The sequence below is a fragment of the Camelina sativa genome, chromosome 17 (genome assembly GCF_030686135.1).
Source record: "Camelina sativa cultivar CO46 ecotype springtype chromosome 17, ASM3068613v1".
NCBI classification, from domain to species: domain Eukaryota; kingdom Viridiplantae; phylum Streptophyta; class Magnoliopsida; order Brassicales; family Brassicaceae; genus Camelina; species Camelina sativa.
This window is the reverse complement of record NC_141896.1, coordinates 35,443,773-35,463,768: the sequence shown is the minus strand read 5'-3', so window position 1 is coordinate 35,463,768 and position 19,996 is coordinate 35,443,773. Positions and strand designations below refer to the sequence as shown.

The 19,996-nt window shown below is 39.9% G+C and overlaps 3 protein-coding genes and 1 pseudogene across 4 annotated transcripts; 3 read left to right on the top strand and 1 right to left on the bottom strand.

The window, feature by feature from the left end:
• Positions 1-2,275: 2,275 nt before the first annotated feature.
• Positions 2,276-5,189, top strand: LOC147924756 (uncharacterized). 2 transcript variants are annotated; one of them, XM_087496338.1, is made up of 2 exons: positions 2,276-4,422; positions 4,520-5,189. In XM_087496338.1, the coding sequence occupies exon 1, from the start codon at positions 2,276-2,278 to the stop codon at positions 3,242-3,244; it is 969 nt and encodes a 322-aa protein (XP_087352464.1). In that variant the 3' UTR covers positions 3,245-4,422; positions 4,520-5,189. The 2 variants fall into 2 exon arrangements, with proteins under 2 accessions (XP_087352464.1, XP_087352463.1); XM_087496337.1 differs by having other exon boundaries at positions 4,515-5,189.
• On the top strand, positions 4,132-5,189 carry LOC104757403 (uncharacterized). The gene is made up of 2 exons (XM_019239720.2): positions 4,132-4,826; positions 4,945-5,189. Exons 1-2 carry the CDS (start codon positions 4,132-4,134, stop codon positions 4,961-4,963), a joined length of 714 nt encoding a protein of 237 aa, XP_019095265.1. The 3' UTR covers positions 4,964-5,189.
• A 1,587-nt stretch (positions 5,190-6,776) lies between these two features.
• On the top strand, positions 6,777-7,436 carry LOC109129904 (LRR receptor-like serine/threonine-protein kinase IOS1 pseudogene; annotated as a pseudogene).
• A 625-nt stretch (positions 7,437-8,061) lies between these two features.
• Positions 8,062-9,980, bottom strand: LOC104757404 (uncharacterized). The gene is made up of 2 exons (XM_010480141.3): positions 9,148-9,980; positions 8,062-8,932 (listed from the first exon to the last, which is right to left on the bottom strand). Exons 1-2 carry the CDS (start codon positions 9,828-9,830, stop codon positions 8,215-8,217), a joined length of 1,401 nt encoding a protein of 466 aa, XP_010478443.1. The 5' UTR covers positions 9,831-9,980; the 3' UTR covers positions 8,062-8,214.
• Between the last annotated feature and the right edge of the window lie 10,016 nt (positions 9,981-19,996).

Sequence of the window (19,996 nt, the reverse complement as noted above, 5' to 3'; positions counted from 1 at the left end):
TCTGTGATTAACCGGCCAGAAACAAAAGCCGATTGTGTTTCTGAAATAATAGAGGGGAGAATCTTCTTTAACCGGAAACAAAGTATTTTCGAAATAATCTTATAACTCACATTACATTTTGTTATTTATAATCTTTAGAAAATATCTGATTTTTTTTTTGTTTTACTTTTTGTTGTCACCCTAAAAAACTGTATAAAATCAAATTATATTTATTATTGTATCAGAAAAAATCTTAGTTGTTTAACCGAATAGATATTTCTAAATCTTTCTTTTAACCGAATAAATCTTTCTTATAACGCATAGATGATCTTGTTAAAAAATGATTTTCAAAATGATCTTATAACTCACATTACATTTTGTTATTTATAATCTTTAAAAAATATCTGATTTTTTTTTTTGTTTTACTTTTTGTTGTCACCCTAAAAAACTGTCTAAAATCAAATTATATTTATTATTATATCAGAAAAAATCTTAGCTGTTTAACCGAATAGATATTTCTAAATCTTTCTTTTAACCGAATAAATCTTTCTTATAACGCATAGATGATCTTGTTAAAAAATGAACAAAGTTTACAAGTATTTATAACGAAAGTTATATGCATGTGCCTATTTTTAGTACATCATATCATATGTCTTACAGCTCCTTAATTTTTTGTCATAAAAACATGGTTTTCCTTTGATTCTATCTTTTTGCTAATCTAATATGTGTAAATCTTAGATGACACAAGTACTTTTGTTACCTATACCATTAAACTAAATAAAAGTCTTTAATTGGTGATTCAATCAAGCTAGAAAGAAGAAGTAAATTACAAAAAGAATCATGTCTGTGATACGACGTTTTCAACCTCAAGATACAATAAATAAATTACAATAAAACTCTTTAATAAGAAAAAGTGTTAAAAAAGGCTCCTCGTTTTGCGTGTCAGAGAGCTTCTAGGCAATTTGGCGAATCTTTCGTGAGTCTCCGCCGGAGTACGGCCTCACGCCGTTCGCTTCTCCCTCCTCTTCCTTTCTGGTCTTTGGTCTCTCTCTCCTCTCACCCCGATGTCGGACCTTGCTCATATCCGTTTTGAAAGCCAAAAATTCCGAACTGCACATCCTATTGGTTTGTAAACCATGAAACATCTCTTAGGCCACCAGAATATTATCTGTGATTAACCGGCCAGAAACAAAAGCCGATTGTGTTTCTGAAATAATAGAGGGGAGAATCTTCTTTAACCGGAAACAAAGTATTTTCGAAATAATCTTATAACTCACATTACATTTTGTTATTTATAATCTTTAGAAAATATCTGATTTTTTTTTTGTTTTACTTTTTGTTGTCACCCTAAAAAACTGTATAAAATCAAATTATATTTATTATTGTATCAGAAAAAATCTTAGTTGTTTAACCGAATAGATATTTCTAAATCTTTCTTTTAACCGAATAAATCTTTCTTATAACGCATAGATGATCTTGTTAAAAAATGATTTTCAAAATGATCTTATAACTCACATTACATTTTGTTATTTATAATCTTTAAAAAATATCTGATTTTTTTTTTTGTTTTACTTTTTGTTGTCACCCTAAAAAACTGTCTAAAATCAAATTATATTTATTATTATATCAGAAAAAATCTTAGCTGTTTAACCGAATAGATATTTCTAAATCTTTCTTTTAACCGAATAAATCTTTCTTATAACGCATAGATGATCTTGTTAAAAAATGAACAAAGTTTACAAGTATTTATAACGAAAGTTATATGCATGTGCCTATTTTTAGTACATCATATCATATGTCTTACAGCTCCTTAATTTTTTGTCATAAAAACATGGTTTTCCTTTGATTCTATCTTTTTGCTAATCTAATATGTGTAAATCTTAGATGACACAAGTACTTTTGTTACCTATACCATTAAACTAAATAAAAGTCTTTAATTGGTGATTCAATCAAGCTAGAAAGAAGAAGTAAATTACAAAAAGAATCATGTCTGTGATACGACGTTTTCAACCTCAAGATACAATAAATAAATTACAATAAAACTCTTTAATAAGAAAAAGTGTTAAAAAAGGCTCCTCGTTTTGCGTGTCAGAGAGCTTCTAGGCAATTTGGCGAATCTTTCGTGAGTCTCCGCCGGAGTACGGCCTCACGCCGTTCGCTTCTCCCTCCTCTTCCTTTCTGGTCTTTGGTCTCTCTCTCCTCTCACCCCGATGTCGGACCCCCCCCCGATCCCCCAATTCCATCTGACCCGGTTCAGCCTCAAATCGTAGATCCAGATCTCATTTCTTCTCAGAAGATGGTTGATACTCAGACCTCTTCTACACCGTCCTTGGAAACTCTAAACCCGCCTCACCACGCCACACCCACTCAAGCTGAGCGGTTTAAAGCATCGTTACGGAATCTTAAGAAGATTGACTCGCCGGTAACTATTGAAGATGGGATCCCGGTTGTTCAAGCTCCTGCCTCGATCTTACTCAAGACTGCTGATCAATGGAAGGGTCACATCATGGAAAAATTTCACCACTTGATTCCTCCTTCAGCAAAAATCTACTCAGATCTCAATCCTGTGTGGGGTAAATATGGTAACATCACCATCCGCCAGGTATCAAACACATATTGCCTCATCATGATACCTTGTGTGAAGACTAGGGATTGGGTTCTGCAGGTGGGTTATTGGCAAGCTGGTAACTGCGCGTTTAATGTCTACCCGAGGTCGATCGATGCTTCGCTCCAGGAGCAAGAACTCTCCACAGTGCCAACCTGGGCAGTGTTACATATTGTTCCGCCTCATATGTATTTGTTCTTAGGGATAAGCGTGATAGCCAGTGCTATTGGAGAGCCTCTGCATACGGAGAAGTCACGTTTGGATCCTTATTATCTCGGGAACACGAAGGTGAAGGTGGAGATTTCATTGGATAAGTCACACCCTACGACAATTATTGTTAGAGATGAGCTTATGAATTATGTTAAAGTTCATGTGTCTTATCCAAGACTTCCTCCGAAGTGTTGTAATTGTGGCAGATTTGGGCTTTTATTGAATCGCTGCCCCAAACCACTTATGAAGAAGAAATTTGAAGAAGGGAAGAATGGGGGTTTTTCGGCGGGAGGAGTTGCAACTGTTGACACCACCGTTCCTCTAGGCTCAGGGTCAGCTACTAGCTCCCTGCCCAAGCAAGATAGCCTCCATGGAGAGTCTCCCACAGTGACCTCAATCACTAAGGGTCCAAACCTTGCAAGGACTTGGAGGAGCGAGTTCCTTCTGTAAGGAAAATTAAGACGAAAAGTAGTAGTTTTCCTCCAGTGGAAAGGATTGTAGAACATAAGAAAGATGAGTCAATGTCTATGCCTACTTAGGAGCTTGTTAAGTCTTGGATTAAAGAGAGAGATGAAGCAAAGAGTTTGGTATCTAAGAAGCAGAAAGAAGTTCAGATTCAGGAGAACCAGTGTATTGACGCTGGTCCACGAAAGAAGAATAAAGGAAAGACAAATAAAGGGGTAACGGATTCGCTCTGTGGGTTCCCGGGAGCCTCGAGTGCCCGTATGTTTGCTAAGATGGAATCAAAAAAACAGTTTGGTATTCAAAGGACAGAGGAGAAGCTTCAGTATACGAAGCCTTGTCCAGAAAAGTACAGGATTTCTCCTCCTGCGTTAGGTTCTCAGCCTAATCGGGGTAGTTCCCCGGTTAATGGCTGCTAATCCTTGAAAGAGCATAGCTCTACCTTCACTTTTTGGGTTATAGATGACGAAGGTTTTTTGTTGGAATATTAGAGGATTAAACAGCTTCTCAAGACAAAGATTTGTTAGAAGTTGGATGTCTCGAAATAAACCAGTCTTGGGTAGTATTTTGGAGACGCATGTCTCGGAGGAGAATGCGGATCAAGTTTTTCAGGCCTCCTTTCCAGGGTGGAGAGGAGAATTTAACTACCAAATATGCGGAGAATGGCAGAATTTAGGTCGTTTGGGACCCCTCTATTTCTGTCATCTGTTTTTACAAATCAGCTCAGATAATACTTAAGGTGTGTTCATTTCGGAGACGAAGGAAAGTTTTGCAGTAGCTTTCATTTATGGTACAATACGGTGACTCAGAGAAGGGACCTTTGGAAGGATATCACGTTACTAGCTCAAAACTCTCCAGCAAAAGGGTCTCCGTTGATGGTGGTCGGAGATTTTAACCAAATTCTCTCAGCTAATGAGCACTTCTCAGTGCTTCCACATCCTTTGCCCTTAACAGGTATGTCGGAATTCAGTCAGTGTTTGATGAAGAATGATTTATCAGATTTGCCAAGCAGAGGTGCGTTCTATACCTGGACGAATAACCAGCCGGATGATCCGGTTTTGAGGAAACTAGATAGAGTTTTAGTGAATGATCACTGGCGGGATACTTTCCCGGAAGCTATTGCTACATATGACTCTCCGGGGGACTCAGATCATTCTCCAGCTCTGGTATACACCTCTGCTCATATTCAGAAAAACAAGAATTCCTTTAAGTATTTCTCCCTTTTATCCACTCATCCCAGATTCAAGGAAATTATCAGTGCAGCCTGGTCTGAGCAAACTGGAGTTGGCTCTGGTCTATTCACCTTCGCCCAAAAGATGAAGAATGTCAAAGCATCTTGCAAACAACTGAACAGAGAGGGTTTTGGGAATCTTCAGCAGAGAATAAAAGAGTCCTTGGAGCAACTAGAGTCCATTCAGGCTGAAATGATGAGGACACCAACTGATTCCTTATTCCGAGAGGAGTTTGTAGCGAGACAAACTTGGAATTTCTTTGCAAAAGCTCTGGAATCCTTCTATAGAGAAAAGTCTAGAGTGGGATGGCCGCGCCTTTGGTTACATTTTCTTACAAGGTTTTTCTTTTGGTTACTCTTCCCTAACCCGCCTTCATAGTGTTTCCATGTCGTCGTTGTTGTTTTTAGTATCATCGTGTTAATTCGTTGGTTTTCATTTTCTGTTGGCTTTGATTAGGGGCTCGGTTGGTCATTGAGCTCGCTATCTTGCTGTTAGCTGAGTCATTGGTCTTAAGCTCCAAGAAACGCAAAGTTGAAACATGCCAAGTCATTGAGCTGAGCTGGCTATGAATTTTCACAACAGAGCTTAATCCAAGAGCTAGATGAATCTAAGTCAGTCTTTAGTTGTACTCTGGTCCGTTTCTTTTGTTATTTTATTGTTTTGATTGTTTTTATCTGAATGTAGTTTAGTGTTGTTTTTTAGTGAGCTTTGATCGAATAAAATAAATGTACGTTGAAATCTCGTTATTATAATTTCAGTAGCCAGATCATAATAAAGGTCATCCATAAGTTTATTAATAAGGGAAAAAACAAGCCATCATGTTTTGCAGTAGACCTAAACATATAGATAAGAGTTGACACTACAAAAAAAAAGAGTATATTGTATCAGTTAAAACGTATCATAAAGTTAAGTGATGTTATTTTAAATTGCGTATTTATAAATGAAGCAAATATAAATGACTAAGCATCAATTATATTAACTGATGCTATAATTAAATAATTTGACATCAGTTGAATAAAATTGATTCAATTTCTATTAGTTTTTATCAGTTTTATATAATTGATGTAAAATTTAAATGTACATCATTTAGATACTTGATGTGTCTATTAATTGTTAGTAAGATCACTTTTTAAAATGATACAAATTAACAGAAAAAAACGGGTGTTAAAATAAATAATACTCCCTCCGTTTCAAAATATAAGATGTTTTGAGTAAAACACGCAGTTTAAGAAATGACCACTTTAAAAAAGTTTAACCAATCACAAATAAGACTGCATAATATAAAATATTAAACTAATCTAAAAGTTACAGAGAAACTTGAAAATATCCTATATTATGAAACAAAAAAACCTCTCTAAACATCCTATATTATGAAACGGAGGGAGTATTAATAACTTTAGTTACTATATACATTTTTTATTTTGAAACAGAAGGTACGTAAAAATCGATCATGAAAAACTAATTTTGATTATATCAATGAAACAATAATCGACATGTATAGTTTTTAATTTTTGATTACATACAATTCTATTTTTCTTTCATTTTAGTACATAACATAACTAATACATAAATTTCAACTAACTTGAAAATATATACCTGCTTGCAAGCTTCTATTAAAGTGACACTAATAGGTAGTTTTTGTATCACTTCTTTTATATGATGCTAACTTCTTTAGAATTTTACATCAATATTTTTGAAACGGAGGGAGTATTATTTATTTTAACACCCGTTTTTTCCTGTTAATTTGTATCATTTTAAAAAGTGATCTTACTAACAATTAATAGACACATCAAGTATCTAAATGATGTAAATTTAAATTTTACATCAATTATATAAAACTGATACAAACTAATAGAAATTGAATCAATTTTATTCAACTGATGTCAAATTATTTAATTATAGCATCAGTTAATATAATTGATGCTTAGTCATTTATATTTGCTTCATTTATAAATAAACAATTTAAAATAACATCACTTAACTTTATGATACATTTTAAGTGATACAATATACTCTTTTTTTTTTGGTAGTGTGGTTCTCCAATAGGAACCACGTTTGAAGATATATTGTGGGAGCAAGATAAAATTGTAGTCTCTGGCGGTGAAGTTGTAGGCTTCTTAGTGTTGTAGGCTTGGCTATTGAGTTTACGCAGCTCTAAACCGCGGGTGGTGGAAGCAAGGTTAAATCATTGTACCAGAGCAAAAAACACTGGTAATATAGATCAGAACATTCGTAAATAATATTCAACTTAAACCTCTCGTTATTTCAAAATTAAGTATCTACTTGTTATGCAAGGTACCTTCGGAGTTTTCCCAAGAGATTCCAGAAACTGTTATACATTTGATTTTGGCCTCAGGAGAAAGGTATCTGATCAGGACAACTTTCCTACACGGAGGTTTTGACAACAACTCCACTAAGCGGTTCGAGCTCCACCTCGGGGTTAACCCATGGACCACGGTGTCAACCGTCAACGAGACAGAACAAATTGTTTTTGAGATGATTCATCTTTTGACCACTGATAGGTTACAAGTCTGTCTGGTCAAGACAGGGGACCCAACGCCATTCATCACCGGTTTAGAGCTGCGTAAACTCAATACCAAGCCTACAGCTCTTCAACAGGATCCTTGCAGACTTTCTTGCGAGCAGACGTTGGCTCAATCTTTAACCAACCCTTGAGGTTTTTTACTTTTGAATCTCATGTAAATTTCTGAATCGAACAAGCAGTACATATGCCCCTATTCTTTTTTTTTTCTTTTTTTTTCAGGTACAGAGAAGATGTCTTTGATCGCATTTGGATGCCTTACAATTCGGAAAAATGGTCGCAGATTAGTACTCATAACAGTGTAGGTGTCTACAATGAGTACAAGCCGCCAGAGACTGCTATGATCACGGCCTCTGTTCCAACAGACCTGGACGCTTCTCTGAACATTTCGCCCTCCGTTGGATAAGATTGCTACAATAAGATTTTACGCTTTCACTTTCACCCTTGTAAGTTGTAAGTTGTAACTGATCAGGAAGCCACCACATGCAAGAAGAAGAAAAATATTGTTGTTCTTTTTAATCTTAATTAGGGCCTTCGTTATAGTTATCTGCAAGAGGAAAAGGAAAGCCGATCGACATCCCATTTCAGGAATGTAGTCCTAGTACTTAGAAATTACGTCCACAATCTTCAACAACTAGCTAGTAATCTTTTGATTTCGATTTTGCAGAAAAAACTAATAATATTCAGCAATGGGATTAAAGTAGCTTCTCAGACAATGCACACAACAACGTGTTCATATACGTAGATTTGGCTCAAGCAACTCAAGCACCGACTCATTGGACAAGGTGGGTTTGGTTATGTTCCCAGATGAGTTGTTTCTGATGGAACTGAGGTTGCGGTTAAACAGCTTAAAGCTGGAAGCAGACAAGGCGAACAAGAGTTTATAGCGGATATAGAGATCATTAGTAGCGTTCATCACAGGCAACTTGTTTCTCTTGGAGAACCACACGATATGAACAGTAGATTATAAAGCTATGGCATGTAATGTAATCTTGACGATTTTTTTCTTTGGTTTTGAATATTCATTCATATACAGTGAATGATTCGCTGTTAATTCCAAAATTTAACAAAAGAAATTCAAAAATACTACTTCCACTTACTAGTCATTTATCCCCCCCACTATAAACAAAAAACAACTAGTGAGTGGAAGACAATTTCTATCTATCTCAACAATGCAATAAACGTCAAACGACAGCGACACGACTTAGCTGTCTCAGCACTTTCCTTAGCTTATGAGAGAAGAGCCTACAAGCATCCATGCTTAGATCCACCGCAGCTCCTAGTGCCACGTGAGCCGCGGCATCCTCCGTACAAGTCACGTGCTTCACACCTACCTCCACTTTAGGCCTGCTCTGTTTCTCCACTCCTTCCACCGTCGTCGACATCACAAACCCCAACTTCTGTTGCGCTTGAGGCAGTGAGAACCCGAAATCCGACCCCGCGGATGATCCTGAACCGGTTCTTGATGATTCCATGCTTGACCTGGACGTAAGATCGTAACTTTCTCCCGAGCCAGTCAAAGAGGCAGTCGTACAAGTTGTGGACCCGTCGATGATGAAGCTCCCGCCAAGTTTCGTGTTGATGGACGACGAAGCAGAGACTGGAATAGCGACTCCGTCTTGAAAAAGCTCGAAACGGTAACCCAAAACGTCGGAGGTTTCTGGTTCACGCCATGCTTGAAGGCGACCCCATGGCTTCCAAGTGTATCCATCAGGTCGGAGGATTAACCAAGCTCCAGGGCTAGAACGAGACACGCGGTTCGAACCAGGAGATGGTACGAAAGGTGTCACCATTGAAGCCATTGCTACTGGTGAGCCAGACAGATCATGGATTGTTATCGACCAACCTTTTCTCTCTTTCATAAACTGTTCTTTTCCACTGCTCAATGACAATGACGATAAACTGCACAATTCAAACACCAACCCATATTAGAATCATCACAATAAGATATATTCTTAAAACTGTACATAAATCCAAAGCAATACTGCAAGATTCTATGGTACTAAACCTAACTAAATAGCAAAAAATAAAAACTCTGTTTCTAAACCTAAGTATAAAGCAAAAAGCTCTGTTTCTAATAAGAAGATAAGTGAAAGTTTGATAATTAATTTACTGACCTGGTAGTAAGACTCCGGTCAGCGGAGTTTCTGAATCCGAACTTGCAAGTGAAAACAGCTTGTTTCGTGTTTCCTTGGACTTGAAAAACCTGAGGGCTACACTCAGGCTCGCCGTCAAACTGAAACACAAATCTCGGGTCGGGTTCAACCCGTACGCTAACGTGGAGCTCCGGATTCGACCCGGACTTCTTCTTCTTCGACTTGGTGCCCAAATCAACCCAGCCGTTGTGTGCCAAACACGTCTTTGTCTCCGCCGCCTTTAAATCAATCGAAACATCGAACCGACCAATCAGCTTATCACCAGAAGCTGCAGCGACGAATCGACACGAAGCAACGCCGCGGGAGTAAACCTCGACGGAGAGAACACTCCATTTAGGCTTTTTAAGAGACGCTTCGATCTGAGACTTGCTTAGACTGAAGCAAGCAGAGACGTTTGAGACGTTACCGGAGAAGCAACAACGAGACTCTGACTCCGATTCCGATTCCGTTCGCAACAGAACGGGAACAGTAACAATCTTGCGTGGGAAACTCTTGAATTTGATCTTACAGTAGCAATTACCAGATGACACGTCCGAAACAGAAGGACCCGATGAGGAAGAAGACGATGACGACGACGACGGTGATCTCGGAAACCTAACCGCCAAATTCCCGACGATGATTCGTACGAAAGAACATGGATCCATTGTGAATTTTGAAAGATTGTATGTTAATTAGTGAGAAGCTAAGCAAAAGGAACGAACACTGAGAACCCTAACAGAATTAGGGTTTAAGAGAGAATTGGAGTAGAAGAAATAAAAGAGATTCGGAGAAAGGAGTATAAGAATGGGAAGATTGGTGAGAAAGTAACACAGCCTGGAATATAGCTGTGATTTTTTTTTTTGTTATTCTTTTTTGTATTTTCATATATTTCCAAAAATTTTAATGACAGATTTTGTGGGGTCAAAAACCAAAAATCCCACCTGTTAATTTCCATATATGAAAATGAAATATAATAATCTTTTTTTATCTTGTTTATTTGTTTTAGTATGTTGTAAGTCTTACCCTTTTTCAAGTGTTCTTTATATGATTACAATCATTCTTTTCTTCCTATTCATGATTTTTAGTTAAATGATTTGAATATTGATGTTCTATCTTTTACAATTTTGATATAATTTTCTGGATTTGTTTTATGTGGTTTATATATGGTAGATTTTGTTTTTACAGGAAACATTTCAAAGAATTATATAGCAACATGTTTATATTTTTGGTGGTTTTTAAATTCTTAATTTATGTACATTTTTATTGTTTTAATGACATTTTTTACACCTTTGTTTAGTATTTTACTTAGAAAATGAGTGAAAAAATATGATTGCCGTATATTTGTAAGTAAGATCTTAATATATCTTTTTTTTTTTTTGCACCGGTACAGATTTTGTTTTTAACGTGAAAGATTTTGTAAAATGCAATTAGAATAGCTAAAGTTTTTTCTCTTCTTTTTGTTGTTGCTAAAGTTTTTTTCTCTTCTTTTTGTTGTCGTTGTTCTTCTTCTAGCCAAAGCTGTGCATTAGTTAGAAATTTAGTATTTTGTAATGATTTAGGTTTGAATTTTGAAATGAGTTAGAGAAGTGGATAATTTATCTATCTGTTTATCACTTAGAGGGTTATAGATGAGCTGTTCCCCAAAGTTGGAGCACGCATGTATTTAGTTGGCATCATTATCCTTTTGGTTGAAATTAGCTTTTAAGTATTTGGTTCAAATACGACATTCTTTGCTACACAACTCTATTGTTTGGCTAGCAATTAAAATCTCAACTTCATAAACTCTTCCGATAAAGGAGTCATAGGTCAACCAACTTGTGTTCTACATATTGTAACGATCTAGAATTGGATAAATATAATTTGATCATTTATTCTTCAATTGTCGGTTTGTTCGCCAAGCTTCGCAAATGTTTTTTTTTGCACCCCACTCTGTCGGTATTAGTTTATGGTTGTTGCATCAGCATCATGTTAAAAGATACCAACTCTGCCTCTTAGTGTATATTTAGTGTATATTTTAAGTTGTGGTCTATGTAATTTGGAGAGAAATGAATACCAAGATTTTCGCTGAAACTTTCTTTTATGTTGTTGGGTTGTGCAACGTTATCGACCAAACTCTTAGGGAGTGTTCTACTCATCATCAACTCTGATCGTCAATGCCTAGCTACGACAGCACGGAAACATGTAATTTCCTCCCACAAGACTTCTAAAATATTATGTTGGATGTGCTTTTGAATGTAAATAATGCTTATAATTTCGCCTACAACCTGTGTCCAGACAACGGGAAACCAAACTACTCTTTGGAAGAGCCATTCCTTTATTTGGGTTCTTGAATAATCCCTCTATATACATACAAAGAATAATTAGACAGTTAACATACAAGCAAAATCATATTCTTCATTAGACAAAGAATAATTTGTTTTTTAGGATTCTTTTCCAAATTTTAATTAAGTTCTTCATTACATTACCTAAAATGATAATTTGTATGATTCACATTGCATGTATTTTTAAAATATATTATACTAGAAAGTAGCCCACGCAATGCGTGAGTTATGTATGCATTATTAATTTGAAACAAAAAATCAAGTTTCTATTTAATTGTATATGAAATGTACATGTAATTGTTAATATATGTTTTCAAAATTAATTTTCATAATATTACGGTTTAACTATAATCAGTGGCGGATCTATGTTAAGAATAGTTGATATAATTATCTGCTGGATCATTTGGTTATGTATTCCTCTGCATATTTTTGCTGGTGGGGTGTTCGATCCCTCCATTTGTTGGTTTTTTACTCTTTTTGCCACATATATATTATAATTATTGGTCACATATTTATTAATTATTAGATATGTGCCCCATACTAATAATTCTCCTGGATCTGCCCCTGGTAGTTTAATATATAATTCTTATATGATGCTTCATAAAAGAGTCATTTTAAGATAGAGAAAATTAAAAAGTTAAATTACACAGAATTATTGAAAATATTTAGATAATATGTTACTATAATAATAGGACTATTGTTTTAGTTACCGCAAAATCAATTTAATTTGGTATTTTCGTTAAGTAATTAAGATAAATTATATTTATTTACATTTTTGTTTTTTTTTAAAGAAAACTGATAAGTAGTCTAAAAAAAATTGTAAGACCTTACTATATATTATAATTACTTTGATAGATAATTTAATGTTGTTCTATATATTAATTTTACTTTCATCATCTAAAAGTAATACTTAATAACAAATAATTTTAAAAGAAATACCCTCTCTGGTAATTGTAGAAACTAGGTTTCCACAATGAATTTGTTTAAAAGGGGAAACAAATTCAATAGGGTAATCTCTCTAGAAAATAGATCTAAACCTTGAAATTAGAAGTAAAGAAGTAAAACTCAAAATAATTAGGGTTTATTGCTAAGAACAAGAGGAGAACTCGATTATTGTATTCGATTCTGGATATCTTACAATGGAGAAGTCTCCCCTTATTTATACATGTTCGTAGATCGCATAATATATTAACTTTCCTTATCGGACGAAGTGAGATATGGAAAACTGCCTTATTGCTTGAGTCGGCCGCCGCACCGAAGTGGAAGTCGATTTCTTACTCTCCAATATTTACACTCCATCCGAATTGACTTCTTGTGACCTAATTGAACCCTTAACCGGATTCCCGGTTAAATAGTCGATTAATATTTCTGGTTTAGCTCGGTATGTAGGGGGTGCTGAATCCCGCACCAACAATTAGTCCCCCCCTAGTTCTGAAGATTCGAGATTTTAATTCGAATATTCCGAACTATGGAAAGAGAATATCCGATCTAAACCATAAAGACTTAATTGATTTTACCCGGATCTCCGCATCATTTCACCGCGACTTTCTCGGATGACACGTGTCATTTGCGTCACATCGGCTAGCCCGGAATTCGAAGAGTCGCGTAGGTCATGATTACTTTTCGTAGGGTTGCCGCCCACTTGAGTCTATAAATACGTCTCTCCTTTCATCATTTCTCATTTTCCGCCAACAACGAAAAGGTAATCTGCTCCGATCTCTCTTCTAGTTATTTTGTTAGTTCCGATTTTCTTCCGCACTCTCCGAACTCAAGATATGGCGAGCACATCAGAACCCGTCTCTTTGCCAGAAGTCGAGGGCGAACAGCTAATTCGTCGATCTTCAGAACGTACCGCACAGATCGGTGAATCGAGTAGGTCGACCTCCGAAGTCCCACCACACCTGGTTCGCTGTTCAGCGGGAGCCTCATCCTCACAGGTGTTGCCGTTGCCATCAGTTCGTCCTGAAGAGGAAAACACCGAACTGACTCAAGACGTACTGTTACAAGAAGAAGATCGGTTTGCACCCTTAGGACTCTTGATCGAGGATATCGATCCCTTGTTTGACCATGAAGGACGAATTGGTGGCGAGAAGAGTTTGAGTTCGTCCAGAACCGTGAACGACATGTTGAACTCATGTGGTTTGTTCAACACCGAAGTCACAATTTTGATTCCTCGAGAGGACCAACGCCCCTGGAACCCTCCGGAAGGGTATATATGCCTGTACAAATGTTTTTTTACCGAATGTCGCCTCTTATTCCCAATCCCTGCGTTAATATCACTCTACGCCCAAAGACGCAGGATAGCGATCTGCCAGTTCGTCCCCGGAGCTATTTGTAACTTTATGGCTGCCCTCACTGTAGCAGCCGAAGTCGGAGTCAATATTGGAGTTCAATGCTTTGAACAACTATCCAACTTTAAGTTATCAAAGAGTCTGCACCGCTGGGAAGTGAATATGAGGCCGGCGCACAATTTCCTTATTGGTAAAAGAGTGAGTAAGTTCAAGAAGTGGATGAACCACTATTTCTACGTCCACGTCGATCAGCACTCACTCGTTAACCCATTGGGTTTCCATCGGAGAGTGTGGAATGAAAATCCTGGTAGATTTTATATTTCCAGCACGTTTTAATTGACTTCGGCATCTCTAACCAGTTTTAACTTTTTCGTGTCATGCTTCCAGATCGTCCATTTTGCGCGACGCGGCTAGCTCCAAACTATCATCCTGTCAGGGACGCTCTATTAGCTGGAAACAATCGTCAGTGGGAGTTTATTACCCGCATCCGTGTTGAAACAGCGATGGGCAAACCCAGGACGACATTCCCAAGTTTTGCTAGGTCACTAGAACGAACTGCGGAGCCTACCGAAGCACGTGTCCTTGAATCCGACAGACTCCAGATCGTTCGCCGAGACACTCAGGCTGCCATTGAAGCCGACATCGATCCATCTCAAGGTCTAACCAAAGGCGATCCCATCCGGGACCATACCGACGTCGACCCTATTCAGGCTTCTGGAGAAAATGTCAACACAGTCGATGTCGCGGAAGGAGATATTCTTCCTTTGGCCTTAGAGAATGCCAATCCTTCGAACGAAGAACAGGATGTCCCGCAACTTGAAGCTGGATCCAAAAGAAGGAAGAAGAAGAAGAAGAAAATCGGAGATAACCCAGTCACTGAACCATAGCCGATAGTGAACCGCAAACGCTTGGCGGAAGAAGCCGGACTGGAATCTGCCGATCGATTTCGCCTGGAAAGGAGAAATGATAAGACTGATCGCTTCTCCTATCATTACTTCGGCGACTACCCTCTGGTGACCAATCGCGAAGCTTCAGGCGAGCTTTTCCGAAACTTGAAGACCTCCAATCGAATCCTTCCGTCAGCAGATGAACTGGAATTCAAACAGGCGTTCCTTGATGTCGCCGAGTACCACTTAATGGTATGCCCTATCATTTTGTTTAATTTGCTTGAAATTTTAGCGGGCGAACTGACATACGTTCTTTGGATTTACAGACTGCCGCCAAGATGAACACACTGCCTCATTTATACGATAGGCGTGCCAAATCCAGTAAGAAATCTGGATTGGATCTCGAAAAGGTGAAAGAATGCATAGAGCAAATCCGGGTTGCCAGCAACGCCAAGGATGCGAGGATCAAAGAACTCGAGGCGCTTGTCGCCGAAAAAGATGGTATCATCGCCAACTCCGAACTGAGGATTAGCGAACTGAACTCCCGAGCGCTTACTCTTGAAGAAGAGAAAGCCGAACTGTAGGAATCATGCGACGGGTTAAAGGTTCAGCTATATTTCGAAGTTAAGAGACTTCGGAAGGATCGTTGGGAGAAGGTGGAGCGAACAACGAAGAGAGCGCAGACTCGACTGGATAAGGTCAAGGCCTATCTACTCGAACAGAGGAAAGTTTGTCCCCTGGAAGATCTGCTAAACCAAGCTTCTGGGATACAGGAAACTGTGCAATATCTGATCAAGAATATGGCCGTCATTCCCGAGGAACGAATCAAGGAGATTGACGAGAAAAAGGCCGAAGCCGAGGAGACTATCAAGGCGATCGATGTCCTTGATCTGAATGAAAAAGACCTCAACATGTCCCCCGATCAGCTCGGCTATGGATTTCCTCCCCCCGGAACGATGGCTCCGGACTCCGTCCACCATCCATACGGTTCTAATGCCGACAGCTTCCAGGCCAATTTGACCGGTGCCTTAGATGCCTAGCCGTATTTTTTGTTTTTGTTTTAGACTTCGTTAAGTATCCTTGCAAAACATTGCCGACCTGTTCGGCACATTTTCTTTTTTGGAACTTAATTGCTGGAATTTTTCCTTTTCGTTGAAAAAGAAAACTTCCAATTTCAAGAAATTGCATTTTTTCCATTTCGCATGAAATATAGAAATTTGGAAAGGGCCTCACCGCCCAATACTTGTATAAATCAAACGGCGCTGTCTCCGAACTAAACAACTTGAGAAACACTTTCAATCAAGACAATGTCGAGCTCGATTAGTAGCGTGGAATCCCCGCTAGTTGGAAACGATGTCCCGACATTCTCGAGTGCTGAAGCTATCGAAAGAGGGATGGCGTACTACCCGAACATCCGAGCTCCCTGGATGTTGATGTTCCGCGTTAAACCGGAGGAAAGGCGCGAACTGGAAGAATTTCTTCATGAGGTGGAAGATCGCCACACGGAATATCACGATCGTCTTGCCGCATCGGAGCAAGTACAACGAGATCTGCTACTCAAACTCGAGATGCTGGAATCTCACCCAAAGGATTGGATTACGAATGGGTTCGACAAGATAGCTGCTTTGCCGCCATGTCTTGTTTCGTACTGCAATGAATGCTGAAGGGAATCCGATCGGAGACCGACGCACATGGACCCTGCCTTGATTGGTGACTTTATTCTAGGCAGCGTTAAGCCGTTCTACATTAACCGGCGTGCAACCGATGCCGAGCTTGCCGAGGCCGATGCCTTTTTCCGTCAGGTAGCCACTACCCTCTTCTCCTTTTTGCTTTCCTTATGAACGACCGAAATTTGTCTTCTTCGTACTAACCCGTTGCTGATTTTGCGTATGCAGATTGAGGGTACGCTCCAAGAACTGACTCAAGATCTTCAGTATTTTCATATGAAGAGAAGCAGGATCGATCGACGGCTGAGGACTCTGGAATCCGAGATCGCCCTACTCAAGGCGAAAAGGAAAAGGAGTACTGACCTGCTTGATAAATCCGAACAGAAAGCCAGAACATTGGAGACTCGTTCCGAGGACTGGGGAAAGACTTGGTTGCCACTGCTATGGCCAATGTCGAAGCGACTCAAGACGAGCATTCGCGAGATTGCTGCGAATGGCGCACCAGTTCGGAATTAGGATGTTTCGTGTGATAATTTAATAAAATGCAGCTGCAATGTAGCAGGCGAACTTGAACTTTGCTTGTCATAAAATAAAACTTTACAGTAATAATAAGAGATTTCTTTTGCTATTCTATTGTGTATTTAGTCACTGCTTTACTATTCGATTCTAAAAAAATGTGCCTGAAGCGAGACGTCTCCCGGCTTACATCAAGCGATTTTCATTAAATGACGGTAAATCGATTAGGGTCTCGAAAGCAGGTTATGAATTTTAAACAAAGTGTGTTTGGTCGGAGAGCAAGATACTGGGCTCGGCTTACCTCCTTTGCTTTAGTCCGGATGTCGGACTGCGAAAATATTCTCTGGGTTCGGCTAACCGTTCCGTCCGAACTAAAGTTTGGGTGCGAAATAAATACTCTGGATTCGGCTTACCCCAAAAATAAAAGAGCGGGTGCGGAATAAATACTCTGGGTCCGGCTTATCCCTACATATGAAAGTCAAGCGCGAAATAATAACTCTGGGTTCGGCTTATCCTGAAAGATAGTGGGTACTTATACTAGCTGATCACCTGGCCAGGGTGTCAACGAAGGGTGAATTTAGTGCGGACTAATAAATACTTAGTCCAGATCGGGTTGAGATATGACTGTATATATATATTGTTTTTTTTTTTTTTTTTTTTTTGTTGGGAAACTTCCTTTTCCGTTTTGGAAATAAGGGACGCACCGCATTAAATGTACTACGTGGTCTTTGAGAGTTATTCTCGGGACCTAGCGAAGATTTTGCTGCACTCTGATTGGTGGATTCAGCGGCGGTTACTTCCCATAATCCTGTATAAATAGGATTGGGAGTTTGAGAGAAAGAGATGGTGACTACTCGATCTGCATGGCTAAGACGGGCTAGGGAAAGGATAGCCGCTTCGGCGAGCGGTTCCAACCGAACTGAAACATCGGAAAATTCCTCCGCCCAGGAGGGCGTGGAGACGTTCCGAACTCGCGCACCAATTCCTCATGTTGATATGACGGATGCGGAAGGGAGCCTCGTGTGTCAGGAACTCTGAGGATACCGAGCTCGCCGTTATAGGCTGGGGGCTCACCTTATGGCGAGATGCCGTAGATTAGCTGAAGTTTGTCGGCTTTATCGGTTGGACGGGACTATTCAGGTCCTGAACGAAATAATCGCCGAAGGTTTCTTTTTGGAGAAGTGGCATATGACCGGGCTCCTTGCTGCGCGCGCGGCGTGCCAAGAGCTGGTGGCGAGTATGAAGATGCCTGTCCTTTTGGAAGCCGACTGTCAGCCTCTTGAAGATACCGCACACCCGCTTATTGTGGATATCTGGACCTACTGGGCTTCTGTGGAAAGGTGAAGGCGGTACGCCAATTTTCTGGAGTCGGCTGGCCCGATTTTCCGTGAGAGGCACTTGGTTGAGGGCCCGTGTTCCTTCTTGGAAGACCTGGCCTCAAGAGGCGTCGAAGTGCCGAGGGAGAGACTGGAGACCCTGAGGCAATCTCGTCAGTTCTGGCGAACAGAACTGGACAAGGCAACGGTGGAGGAACCGCTGGCAGACGATCTGTCAGGTCCACAGCCTCCACTTCGTCTGCAGGACCAACCCAGACGGTGATGGTGGAACTCTGACTGTTCCGAACTCTGATTTCGGACGGTCTTTTTCTTTTCTCATCTAGGACCCTGAGTCGTTGAAGGGATTTTCTCCCTTTGCGTCTCTTCTCTCTGTTTATTTTTTTTTTTGGTCATCTCTCCAAAGCATGTAATGGGGATTGACTTAGCTTATTAAAACTTTATTTTAATTGGAATTATCAAACCGTGTAAATGCAAGTGAATTTTCGAATATGGTCGATATGTTGTACACCGGCTTGTCGCCGGTCTGAATATGGTCGAAAATAAGAATAAGTTTTTTAACCGGAAAAAAACTTTATTAGTATATTAGCTGTATTCGCTTAATCTTTGAAAGATAAAGAATTGCCTACGTACCCCGGAGTGGGGATCAAGCCAACCGTAGTTCGTATTACAAAAGAAGGATAAATGGAGTTCGGAGTCCCGAAAACTCCTAGGTAGAGTCGTAACAACGACTTAGCTGTAGTAACATTTCAAGTGGGCCGCGTTCCACGAGTTTTTGATTCGTTCCCCGACCATGGTTACGAGTTCGTAGACACCTGGACGAACTGTTCTAGACACGAGGTATGGACCCTCCCACCAAGCGCCGAGTTTACCGGCGTTTACTTCCTTGGTGTTCTCGAAAACTTCTCGCTGAACTAGATCGCCTTCGTTAAAACGCCGCTGACGAACAGTCTTATTATAGTATCGAGCCACTGCATCTTGGTAGTATTGCATTCGAACTAGAGCTCTGTCGCTCAACTCTTCAGCAAGATCGTTGTGATCGATCAGCATCTTGTCATTAAGTTTGGGATTATCGACCATCATGGTACGACGAAGTGTCGGGACTCCTGCTTCGGCCGGGGCAAGTGCTTCGTGACTGTATGCGAGAGAGAAAGGGGACTGTCTCGTGCTTCGCCGCGGGGTTGTGCGGTATGACCATAGTACACCGTCCAAGTGGTCTGCCCATGCTCCCTTCCTTCGACCGAGTCGTTTCTTGAGTCCATCGACGATTGACTTATTCGTGGCTTCAGCCTGACCATTTCCTTGAGGGTACCGAGGAGTCGAAGTGCTGAGACAGATTTGCCACTTCGTCAGGAAGCGTCTAGTGATCATCGAGGTGAATTGGGTGCCGTTGTCGGTGACAATCTCGTATGGAAGTCCGTGGCGACATATGATGTTCTTCCATATGAAGTTCATCACGTCTAAGGATTGGATCCTCGTGAAAGATTCCGCCTCCACCCACTTGGTGAAGTAATCGGTCAGCACCAGGACATGCTTCTTAGATTTGGATGCCGGCAAAGGTCCTATGGCGTCCATGGCCCAGCACATAAAAGGATATGGAGCTGTCACGGTATTTAGCAGTTTGGGCGGGACGTGCCGCATTGGTCCATGGCGTTGACAAGCTTCGCATTTGGCCGCGAATGTTTCGCAGTCGGCCTTCATGGTAGGCCAATAGTGTCCATCCTTTTTGATTTTAAGGGCGAGTGCGCGTCCGCCAGAATGGTTGCCACCCTCGCCTTCATGCACTTCCATCATGATACGTTCGGTTTCATCCCG